The sequence below is a fragment of the Ascaphus truei genome, chromosome 1, assembly GCF_040206685.1.
Source record: "Ascaphus truei isolate aAscTru1 chromosome 1, aAscTru1.hap1, whole genome shotgun sequence".
Taxonomy (NCBI): Eukaryota; Metazoa; Chordata; class Amphibia; order Anura; family Ascaphidae; genus Ascaphus; species Ascaphus truei.
The window spans coordinates 58,366,455-58,379,051 of NC_134483.1; the positions used below are offsets into that span (position 1 = coordinate 58,366,455).

At 41.0% G+C, this 12,597-nt stretch overlaps 1 protein-coding gene across 1 annotated transcript in view; it reads right to left on the reverse strand.

Annotated features, from left to right (window-relative positions):
* Positions 1–12,597, reverse strand: part of PLCXD3 (phosphatidylinositol specific phospholipase C X domain containing 3) — a 102,892-nt gene that overhangs the window by 51,482 nt on the left and 38,813 nt on the right. Inside the window, exon 2 of the mRNA XM_075588679.1 lies at positions 3,464–4,172. Within this exon, the coding sequence (XP_075444794.1) occupies positions 3,464–4,172 (709 nt within the window). The remainder of the gene's footprint in view (positions 1–3,463; positions 4,173–12,597) is intronic.

The window sequence follows — 12,597 nt, forward strand, 5'->3', positions numbered from 1 at the left end:
CTGGCCCCAGCATGGGGTGCCAGTATCTCCTGTGTGTTTAAATATCCCGGTCACATGACGCAGGAGATTTAAACATTGTAGAGGAGATACCGCCACCCAATGTTGGGGCCTGTAACTCAGGAAGCTGGGGGTCTCCGAGGCTGAAATGAATGCGGTTCAGCTCGGAGACCCCCTGCTCCAGCATTCTAGTATTCAAATTTAAATAAAAACAGCTTCATTACCTTAGTGGCTAGTTTCATCTGTGCTGAAGCAGGGATATGCTTAAAACCTGACCTGTTGTGGCCCTTGAGGACTGGAGTTGCACACCCTTGGTGTAGGGGTAGGTAGCTTGTTCCTATTACATTACAATATATTCTAGCCTCTTGTGTCTTCTCTATTCATTTTCACACTGGCCTGCCAGTACCCTCATAATCACATCTCACATCCCCCACCACAGCCATTGTAACTAGATATCCCGTTGCAAAACTGTATATAATATCTATTTCTATATTTGTTCCATACCTGATGAAGAGCCCTGAGAGATTTGAAAGCTTGTAACATAACTATGTGTTGGTCCAATAAAAGGTACCACACTACCTGCTACTTCTCCCGCCTTTATTATTTTATCACGTGATATATTGGTGGTATACTTTCATTACCTTAGACCCTTTACATTCTTCCCAAACTCAGTTTAGGATGAGTATTACATTCAGCATAATGTAACATACAGTGGTGTTTAAAAAAGAAAGAACTTTGAATTCTATGGTTTTATTTATCAGGACATAATAACAATCATCTCTTCCTTAGCAGGTCTATGAGGTAAATACAACCTCAGATGAACAACAACACGTGACATATTACACCGTGTCATGATTTATTTAACAAAAACAAAGCCAAAATGGAGAAGCCATGTGTGAAAAACAAAGTATACCTTATGATTCAATAGCTTGTAGAACCACCTTTAGCAGCAATAACTTGAAGTAATCGTTTTCTGTATGACTATCAGTCTCTCACTTCGTTGTGGAGGAAATTTGGCCCGCTCATCTTTTCAACGTTGCTTCAGTTCATTGAGGTTTGTGGGCATTTGTTTATACCCAGCTCTCTTATGTTCCAGCCACAGCATTTCAATCGGGTTGAGGTCTGGACTTTGACTGGGCCATTGCAACACCTTGATTCTTTTCTTTTTCAGACATTCTGTTGTAGATTTGCTGGTGTGCTTGGGATCATTGTCCTGTTGCATGACCCAATTTCGTCCAAGCTTTAGCTGTCGGACAGATGGCCTCACATTTGTCTCTAGAATACTTTGGTATACAGAGGAGTTCATGGTCGACTCAATGACTGCAAGGTTCCCAGGCCCTGTGGCTGCAAAACAAGCCCAAATCATCACCCCTCCACCACCGTGCTTGACAGTTGGTATGAGGTATTTGGACTGATATGCTGTGTTTGGTTTTCGCCAAAGTGCCGCTGTGCATTATGGCCAAACATCTCCACTTTGGTCTCGTCTGTCCAAAGGACATTGTTCCAGAAGTCTTGTGGTTTGTTCAGATGCAACTTTGCAAACCTAAGCCGTGCTGCCATGTTCTTTTTAGAGAGAAGAGGCTTTCTCCTGGCAACCCTTCCAAACAAACCATACTTGTTCAGTCTTTTTCTAATTGTACTGTCATGAACTTTAACATTTAACATGCTAACTGAGGCCTGTAGAGTCTGAGATGTAACTCTTGGGTTTTTTTTACAATTTCTCTGAGCATTGCACGGTCTGATCTTGGGGTGAATTTGCTGGGACGTCCATTCCTGGGAAGATTGGCAACTGTCTTGAATGTTTTCCACTTTTGAATAATCTTTCTCACTGTAGAATGATGGATTTTAAATTATTTGGAAATGGCCTTATAACCCTTCACAGATTGATGGGCAGAAACAATTGCTTCTCTAAGATCATTGCTGATGTCTTTCCTCCTTGGCATTGTGTTAACATACACCTGAATGCTCCAGACCAGCAAACTGCTAAAACTTTGGCTTTTATAGAGGTGGTCACACTTGCTGATGATCAATTAATCAAGGGCATTTGATTAGCAGCACCTATCTGCTACTTGGCATCTTAATTCCTATATGTAACGGATCGGGGGACTCGCAGTTCCCAGCGTGTCCCCGTCACCCCAGCTTCCACAGTGCTAGTTCCTCCGCTCCCCTACGTCCCCAAACTCTACCTTCTTCCTCAGCTGTTCCTCCACAGCTTGTTCCTCACGCCCAGGCTTACACTCTGCGCACGCGCGCGGTCCCCTCACCAAACGCGCACGTTCACGATCACGGGTTCCCTATCGTGGCTCACGCACTCCTCAGCGTACCTCTGTCACCCCTGTCCGTTCCTTACCTGGTTCCTCTGTTCCTCCTCCCCCTCTGTCTTCTCTTCCGTGCACCTCGCTCTGGTGCACGCGCGGTGCGCACGCATAGCAGGGTTACAGAGGGCGCGTGCACCCGCTCTACTTACTTACCTTCCCCACGCTATGGCTCTGCCCCCCAACGGTTGCAGGCTATTACCTTAGATTACTTCCCTGTCTCCTCCCCTGCTCTCACAGACCTATCTCTGCAATTACCCACTGAAACCTCTGCTCCTCCCCTCACCCCCATTGGTCCTTCTTCCCATATAACCCCACTCCTTCCTCTCAGTCCTTGCTCTGCATAGCTTTCCTGTAGCTCCTGTGTGTGCAGTGTCTATGCCTTATCTGTTTCAGCTCTGGTTCCTGTCCCTGCCCCTGTTTGGATTCCTTGCCTTGAACTTGAACTCTGCTTTGGACTTGACTACGCTGCTTTCTCCTGCCCTTGGACCCTGGCTTTCGGACATCACTACGCTGCTCTCTCCAACCCCTGAACTCTGGCACTTTGACATTAGCCTCCGACCTCTGGCACCCTGGACTCAGCAAGTATTACGTTAACCCTTACTCACCAGGCCCGGCAACGCTTCTACCACACTCTGGACATGCCCTCACTGCTGTGGGTGCGTGTTATACCCTTACCCACCTCAGTACTGGGGACTGGCCAGGTCTGCGGGCATACAGGCATTACACTATAGAAGCAATAAGGTGTACTTAGTTTTTCACACATGGCTTCTCCATTTTGGCTTTATTTTTTAAAATAAATCATGACACAGTGTAATATGTCATGTGCTGTTGTTCATCTGAGGTTGTATTTACCTCATTTTAAGACCTGCTAAGGAAGAGATGATTGTTATTATGTCCTGATAAATAAAACCATAGAATTCAAAGAGGGTGTACTTTCTTTTTCACACAACTGTAGTGCAACAGAAAAAAAGCAGTCTAATTCAAACAATATTCATGCTATTTTATTTATTTATAGAGTAATTTATAGAGTAATTTGTGAGAATATAGAGTACTTATATATTGATAAACCTCTCAATGATGGCAACCCAGTCATGTGATGCATACATAGCCACATACAACTGTTTGTCTATATTTGTATCTAGACTTACCTTTCAGTTATTGTTTCTCTGAGACCACTAGTAACTCCTTTAACCACAGTACTAGCCTTTGGTGTCAGCACCACCTGAGATATAAAAAAGGAGCCTTTATTTCTTCGTTCAGTGACTGAAGACTGCAGAAACTGGATCAGTTTTTCAGTGTCTGTTGTATTTGCCCACGGAGCTGGCATCATTTGCCCAGGCCAAAGAAAAGATATTTCAAGAGCCACCGGACTGTGATAAAACACCAGAATTTGATAATTGTTCTCCCACAGATACTGAAGACATACTTCCTGGGCGAATATAGCTGGACACATTTTGTTCCCAAAGATGTCTCTGAGCATTTGCACCAGGTTTTCATGATGGTATTTTTGCATTCCATAGAAATGATTGAAGTCCAAGAACACCACTTCTTTACTGTGATTAGAGAGAAAGGCATTCATCTCTTTAAGACCTTCATTGACTTTGGCACTAAATAAACCATGAGCAAAATACAGTTCATTATCCGGGTCTCTGGGTTTTGTTGAAATCCTCAGGTCAAAATATCTTATTCCTGCCTCCATTTGACTTGTGAAAGTCATCGTTTGTGTGGCCAACCATTTTCTCATCAGCTTTTTGGCAACAGTACCAAAAACAGAGACAAAATTCTGCACAGTTTCTGGTTGTTCAGGTCCAACTGGGGAGGCCTCATCAATGTAGAAGCTAAAGGAGTCATGAGATCCTAAAATACAAAGGGAAAATTATTTATTTCATTTAATTCCATTGTTGCCGTTCCATACATTGTTACTGAATGTCATTTTAACAGTTTTTAAATACACAATAGGAAAGCATAGAAATTTACTGTCTTATTTTCCAATGCTGTCTGCATAGTGCTAAATGCATTGAGACGGGTGTGTGCTCCAAAGATTCTCATATACTTTTAACACATTAATACATTTGTTTTACAAAAGTGGGGGCCTCTCAATTCAGCTACTTTTTACCTAATGTAGTTTGCTCCTCTGTTAATAATCAGTTTGGGTTAATGTAGAGATGGGTGGACCTTTCTGAATCTGATCCTCGGATTGTTTTACCTAAATCCGTTCCACACACCAAAATGCATCTGCGGATTGGGTATTAAAAAAGGGTGGGGGTGTTCTGTTTTTTGTAATGTCTCCAGTTGTGTGTCCTCAAACCTCCCTGTGATTACGTTAAGGAGAGAAGCCTGTGCTGAAAAAAGGAGCACACACAAGGTACCCTGGGAGATATGCTATTGGTTTTGCAAAGTATATTTAAATGAGTCACATCCCACACCTTCTAAAAGACTGTTAAATGTCAATAACATCTGTACTGAGTTGACAAGCCTAAGGCACCTAGTGATTGGAATGCTGTTCTGGACCAATTTACTTGTTTTAGACCCAACAGGATTAGAACCCATAACCTCTGTTTATGTGGGCATCAGTTTTAGCAGTGTGAGTCCTACTTCTCACGGAGTGCTCATACCTGTACAAAGCACTTTACCCCCTTCTGGGATAGAGAAGCATATCTAATATGCCATCTCCTGCCTCGAGACACCTTCTGACGTGGGAAGACACCATTCAGTCCACTTATTTGAATAGGCTGTAATGTATTTCACCACCAAATGTGCCTTGTGGCAGAACACAGCTTAGTAAATATGTCCCACTGTCTTTATCCTTTAAAAATTTTAAGATTAGAAGTTCTAACTCAAGTCACCAGGTCACTTGGTTATATTACTTTCTCTCTACATCTGCTTTACTTGCTGTGCTTGACCCTGTTTTTACTTGTGTGTGTCAGGAAACCAGAAGGATGAGCTACTAACCTCCAACAGCTGAGACAGCTGAGAATAGTTTAACAAAACACACAAAACCCCAGCAAGCTCTTTTTGGGAACCCCTGAGCCCCCACAAAATATATATGTATATAAGTGTCAAAAAGTAGAGCTATTGAGCGTGGCATATGTATACAACAGACGACGGAGAAGCCCAATGCTACATCCAACATGACAAAAATACACAGTAAAATACTTATATATTCTCTTGAAAAAGGTTAGTGGCTCCTCCTTCCCAGGTTTTAAGTCCGCCCCTCCCCACTTCCCAAGTTAGTAGGTCCTTTCATTCTACTGGATATAGATCCAATGTGATCTTTCTCCCTCCTAATAGAGGTAAATGAGAATTTTAATCTTAATAGAGGTATATTAGTATTTTATCTGGTAGTGTAAGGACTTGCAAACAGGGCCTGCCTTGTCGTGGCTCGCAAGCTTACAATGCTTTGGCCAAAGGGTTAAACTAAATGGCCCTTTTTCAGGAGAATATATAAGTATTTTACTGTGTATTTGTATCATGTTGAATGTAGCATTGGGCTTCTCTGTCGTCTCTAGCATAGCAATTACTCAGATTAACTGAGCTGAATTGACCCTCAATTTATCCAATTTTGATTCCTTCAGCTTTGGGAATATAAGTGACATGCACTTGCACTTGTAATTAGAATGGAACTGCTTTTTATATAATTCATGGCCTCTAATATATTACATGCTAATGTAAATATCCAAGAAGAGAGGGACCTATAAGCACTAAACCCAAGAAATACTTCATAAATCAATGAATTAGAGACCTGTGGTCTGAAATGTCAGTCCATATGGGTGGAGTGAGGCCCATTATAAGGGTAGGTGCTTGTTTCTTCAGCGAGGCGTTCCAAACCTCCTGTGATCCAAAGGATCATGTAGCAGAAAGGGGGGTGGATGGGGGTGGAGGAGGGGGAGGCGGAGGAGGAGGGGGTTGAAGAGCACACGGGGAGCCCCAGATAGTGTAAAACCTGTTAATAGGAGCAAGTAATTGTAGGCAACAGTAAATCCCATTACAAAACATATACAGTATTAGTGTTATTTTATACTTTATACATTTTTCCTGTATGCGTTGTTTTATATTATGTTGTAATGTATGAACAGTCAATTAAAGCCTAAATGATCTCAGTCTCAAGCATATTACCTAGTTAAGGGCTTAATCACATATAGACCTATAACGAGCCCGTTGTATGGGCTTCATGATACAAAACTCCTGAGGAAGCAAGAATTAGCATTGCGAAACACGTAGAGCCCACACACAGACACACGCAGATATTTGCAGCCATCAAGCTCTTCTGCTCTCTTTGGCTGCGTCCACGCTAGCGCTGAGTGCGCGGGGCTTGCAGAGTTTACTTATTGCAATATTAATCCTCGCGTCCCCGCTCACGCGGCGCGAGCGCTCGTGCACGGCATGTAAGTTCTCCCAAGCTTGGTGCTTGGGGAGACAGTTGAATTTGATTTTGGAGCGCAGTGACCAAGGCGGAAAGAGAGTTTCACATCACATCACAGTATATCACATCACAGTATAGGCTGAGCGGAGAGAGGTGGAAGGGGGGGAGGCTGAGCAGAGAGAGGTGGAAGAGGGGGAGCAGAGAGAGGGGAATGCACAGGCTCCAGTTACATTTTACAGTCTTTTATTGCTGAGACTCTGCCCGGGGTCACTAAGGCATTGTAGGTAGAACCAAGTCCGTATTATAGGGTGAGTGAAGCAGGGGGCATTTACAGAAAACAAGTTACTACCTTTAAGACCCAGAACTGTACTGTGATGGCACACAGACACATACAGACACACACACACACAGCCCCGATCCAGCCAATCACACGCCCCCTCCCCAAACAGCCACGCCTCCCGCTCCTGCTCTAAAATTATTACAGGACATCTGAGCGCTCATGCTTGGAGTGTTTGTGACGTCACCGCTCTCAAGCATGAGCGAGCTCAGCGGCAGCGTGGCCGCAGCCTTTCCCAAGCTCCGTGAAGCAGCCACTGGGTTTATTCACTGACACCAGAAGTGATGTCATCCTGACATCGCCAGGACAACAGACACCAGGGCAGTCACCTTCTCCAGGAACACAGGCCACGTGGAGCAGGACACTGTGCACTAGACTACCAGACGCTGCGGGTCCACCCCGCTGGGGTAACCCTCTGCTCTCACATGCTTTTTAAAAGATTCTTTTGGTAATGGCATCTACTGTTGCCTACCATTACTAGCTCCTATTAGAAAGGTTTTTACATTATCAGGGGCTCCCTGTGAGCTCTTGTACTCCCATTTCTAATGTAAATATCCGCACACAATATCAAAGCAATACATTTTTCATCTAGTGTACATTGCATATTGTTGCAATATAATGATTTTGTAAGGAAACATGTTGTGAACGTCCTAAATGGTTTATAATAAACCACCGAAAAATATTTGACATTGATGCATGTATATGAAATATTGTACCCTACAAGGGAGTTGAAAAATAATATATGCTTGATCATCTGCACATTGGTTAAATTAAAAAGTCCCAAATGTGCAATATCTCTATATAAAAAGAGTCATTAATAGTGCAGAATTGCAGTGCTCTCATTTAATAGGATGACCCAATCTATCAGTCATGTCTCAATGTCATCTAGTTTTTACCAGGTACTGTATAACTAAAATGTAGAGTAGTACATTAATTTGGCTACATTTCCAGAAACTTGGCAGTTCTAAATTTCAGACTTGAGATACAATACTTGAATTGTGTAACAAATTAGATGCAAAATGCATAACTACATATGTAGCGCTACATACTGTTTGCCATGGTGAGATATGACACGATTACAGCATTGCCAGGCTTAACCTGTTAAACCAGAGGAGTTTCCTGACAAATGTATGTACAGTAAGCTTGTATGAACTAACAAACTCCTTACAAGATCTCCAGTACAAGCGACTTTACCCAGTGTCATTGATACGCAATGGATATAAATATTCACATTTGTTTTTGTTGTTTTTGTTTAAAGATTCATCTTTTTTTTTTTTTTTTAGCTTGTACTGCCTTCTGCAAAGTCTGTAAAGGCAGAGAGATTATATCATTATTTATTTTCCCGCTGCTCCAGACTCAAAGCTGAAAAAAGATTTTCTGGATCAGTAGCCAGCGGTCTGTGTGGAAATATATGTGCAGACTTGGTAGCTAAGAAAAAAATAGATGCATCGTTTAACTTTACAAGAGAGACGGCTAGATTGCAGAAAAAATATGTATTTATATATAAACTGCCTCATATTAAATGACTGCGCTGTTTCGTGTATGTCGCCCCCTAGCTTTAGAACCAGAGAGTTATACTGTAGTTATGAATATCAGGAAATATCTCCATGTTTGTCATTTCGTACCAATAATATCTATTATTAGAGCATAGTTGAGTTATTTTGTATCAGTAATGCAGGAAAATAGTAGAAATTCCTAGCATAACACAATGATATTATAAAACAGAAATATGCAAGACCAAATGGATCATTATTGAATCGAAAGCACCTAGATTTTAAATACTTAAGGCTTCCAACTTAAAAACATTCATAAATACTGTATTATTGGACTTTTTTGAGTGTTGCAAATAAACTGAAAAATCACATTACAAATAAAGACGTTAACGTATTTTATGTCAAAATAATCATACCCTAAAAATAGTATATCACAACAAAGTATACATTCACTATCATTCTACATAGATTTACGTCTGCTCAAGCAAAACACCAAATGGTTGCAACTACCGTACAATATATCGTTCAGGGACAGTCTTTATTGAATGCGATGAGTGATCTCTAAACCAGATTTCAGAGATTAGCAAAGAAAAACTGAAGACAATGAAAAAAATAGAGCGATGAAAAAACAACAGAAAAGGAAACTGCAAATGAAATTTTTATAGAACAGCCTGCAATCTTTCATAGCTTAACCCAGGAAATTGAGTTTGTCTGGGGAATCACACTTCTAATAATTGAAGCCAGAGAGATACTGTAACATCAATGAACAAGTGCAACCACAGTCCTATATACTCCACATGGATCAGGGTGACACCTTTCCATGAAACTGGGCCTTAAGGTTAATACATTAAATTCCAGACACACTAGCAGTCAATGGTGACCCTTCCATTATATTACCTTAAAAACAGGTAATGAGGAAAAGGGCATGCAACAGGATGACAACTCTGATTCAGCTGAAGAGCCAACGTTGAACATACCAACAGCAAGGGGCATTAAATGCCTTGAATGACTCATTGAGGCTTTTTAAATTAAAAGGAAGCAAGGTCGTTTCAAAATGAAAGAAGAAAGTGCAGACAAGACATTTTTATTTGTGCTGGGTTTGTTACTTCAGAATTATTAATTTTTGAATAGATATTTGTATTGGGGTTGTTACTATCTTGAGAAGGAAAAATTGAATATATGTACACTGTATGAGACACAGCAGACTAATTTATAGACGGTCTCTTATATTGAACAGCGGTATTAATAAGGGAAGATAATGTAGAAAGGCTCCGTAGCATTGAGTTACTGTAGGGAGAGTTACCATATGATGCAACTAGGACGAAGCTGTATTTCACAAGATGACTGTTGCTTGTTATTAAAAAGTGTATCTTTTTCATTAAAATGCTTTACTGCTTTCTAAAGCCACACAGATCACTACAACAGCCAACATCCATGAAGCCTAATCACATATTGAAAGCATCAGCCAGATAAGGTTTTCATATTAACCATCTCAAATGTAATATCTGGTGTGGACTGATATGTTCATGTGATCAGGAGCCAAGCGGCAACCTTGATAGCTAATCATATGTTTTTCACTCTTGAAAAGCAAATAGCCAAATGCAAATGTTAATAGAAAAGCAAATGATTCTTCCAAGATACCATTATAGACAACACATGAGTGTCTTTAAGTCTTTTATACTGTAGGTCTGCCAAACCTGTTTTAATACACGTCTTTGTCACATCATATAGACCCATATTTACTTAGCTGTGCTATGCTAATTCTGGCGCTAATGGCCTATTCCCTTCAAGGTGTCTTATGGCATCCCTTTCTCCTCCTCACTGCTTCTACCTAAATCTCCTTCTTCCACTCTTGACCCCTTTTCTCCGGTTACAGAGTTAGAATTTTCTAAGGTTACCTTCTCCTTCGACAACATTCCTTCTCGATCCTATCCCTTCACATACTGTATTATCAAAACCTTACTCCAGTTCCAAATGTCCCAAGGAAAACACAGCTTTGCTCGCGGGTCTCTGTGGTATCCGGCGCTCGAGTTGATTTCCTCCTGCACTCCGTGATGACGTAGTGTCTGTGCGTCTACGTGATGACGCTCCCTGATGCGTTTCGTCACACACGGGTGACTTTTTCAAAGGGAAGTGGGGAAGAGTGATATGTCTGCATATATATACCCTAATGGTTCCGTGGTATACAGCTGAATGTGATAATAAAGGTAATAAAGGTAATTGGAGCCGAATTCGCTCCTAATGACACTGGGAAATTGAATTGGGGAGGGGGAGGGATACTGGGGGGGAGAGAAAGTGTGGATAAGAAGCCAGGGGACAGTGTCAAAGAAAGGTGGGGAGGGGGAGGGATACAGGGGGGGAGAGAAAATGTGGATAAGAAGCCAGGGGACAGTGTCAAAGCCCTGGCTTCTTATCCACACTTTCTCTCCCCCCCAGTATCCCTCCCCCTCCCCACCTTTCTTTGACACTGTCCCCTGGCTTCTTATCCACACTTTCTGTCCCCCCCAGTATCCCTCCCCCTCCCCACCTTTCTATGACACTGTCCCCTGGCTTCAAACACTTAACACCCTACCTTATCTACAGTAAATATCTGTTGTTTATTTTATTTTTTCCCCTGTCTCCACACTGTTTTAGCCATTGAACCCTTTGTATATCAGTATTGCATGACCTGAAGAAGAGAGGATAACTCTTGAAAGCTTGTCCTATGACATAATTTGTTAGTCCAAATAAAAAAGGTATCACCGAATACTGAAGAACTAATTTATTCTGCACTATACAGTATATATATATATATATATATATATATATATATATATATATATATATATATATATATATATATATATACATATACATATACATATACATATACATATACATATACATATACATATACATATATATATATATATATATATATATATATATATATATATATGCTATTTCTACTTGGCTTAAATTACTTATATCATCATTCTATTGGCACAGCCAAATTTTGTTTCCATTTGTAGTTTGTCAGTGTAATATGTTTTCAATGATATGTTCATTGTACGTTTTATCATATCATTTTCATTTGTATGTTCAATGTGTAATTGTAGGTACTGTAGGGTATATTAATGTGTCTTTCTTATTTGTATTATATGTGGTTATTTATGTTACAATCAATTTGCTTGTGTTTTGGTACATTGACCAATACACTGAGTGGACGGCTTTTAGCATTATCTGGTTAAGATCCTGATTGGAGGGAGGTTACTACCTCTTCAGTATTTATGACCAGCCTTCGGATCTATTAGACCCACCCCCTGATGAAGCGTCATTTCACGTGAAACGTGTTGAGGTGAGGTCATCATGTAACTACGTGACGCCGTGACGATGGACGCCTGGAAGCTGACATCCCCCTAACTCCACGAGGACGCCAACTCCAAACTGCATCCTCCGCTTCTAACAACTTGCTGGCTGGACTCCTTTCCTGATCAGACCTTGCACTGTGAGATTGCGGGGTCCTGGATTCTTCAGGATCCGCCCCTCTTTGGATGTGTGGATGACTGGATCTACATGATCCTATTTTATATGTAAGTGTATTTCGTTCCTTTTATAAATGTTATTGTGATGGAACTTATTGTGTTTTTCCTTTTTGTGCTCCTCTTTGTTTTATATGTCCTGGTTTACATCACCGATCACAGGAGAATTGGAGCAGCAGAGGAACAACTATCCCCATTTGGAATTCAAAGAGATTACTGGGACAGCGCGCACTTTATACTTCTTCCATATGAAAGTCGACTCTTTCAACTTCATGTTTTGGAATAATATAACAAAATATCCCTCAGTAGTGTAAAACGGCTATAGAGTATGTGGTTGTTTTTCATACATTTTAGGCTGACAGGCCTTTTTGTAATGTGTTCTTTACTAGTGACTTCATTTCTACCCTTTTCAGATTATTTGGTTTTAAATACAGTATTTAGAATGTAACTGCGTTGTGTGGGTGGGTGACATGTATGTCACTTATTATACGCTAATTGTAACTAAGATTGAGCAAAACTTCTGGCTAAAAGCATTTGTGAGCCAGCTGGATTGGACAAATTATTACTG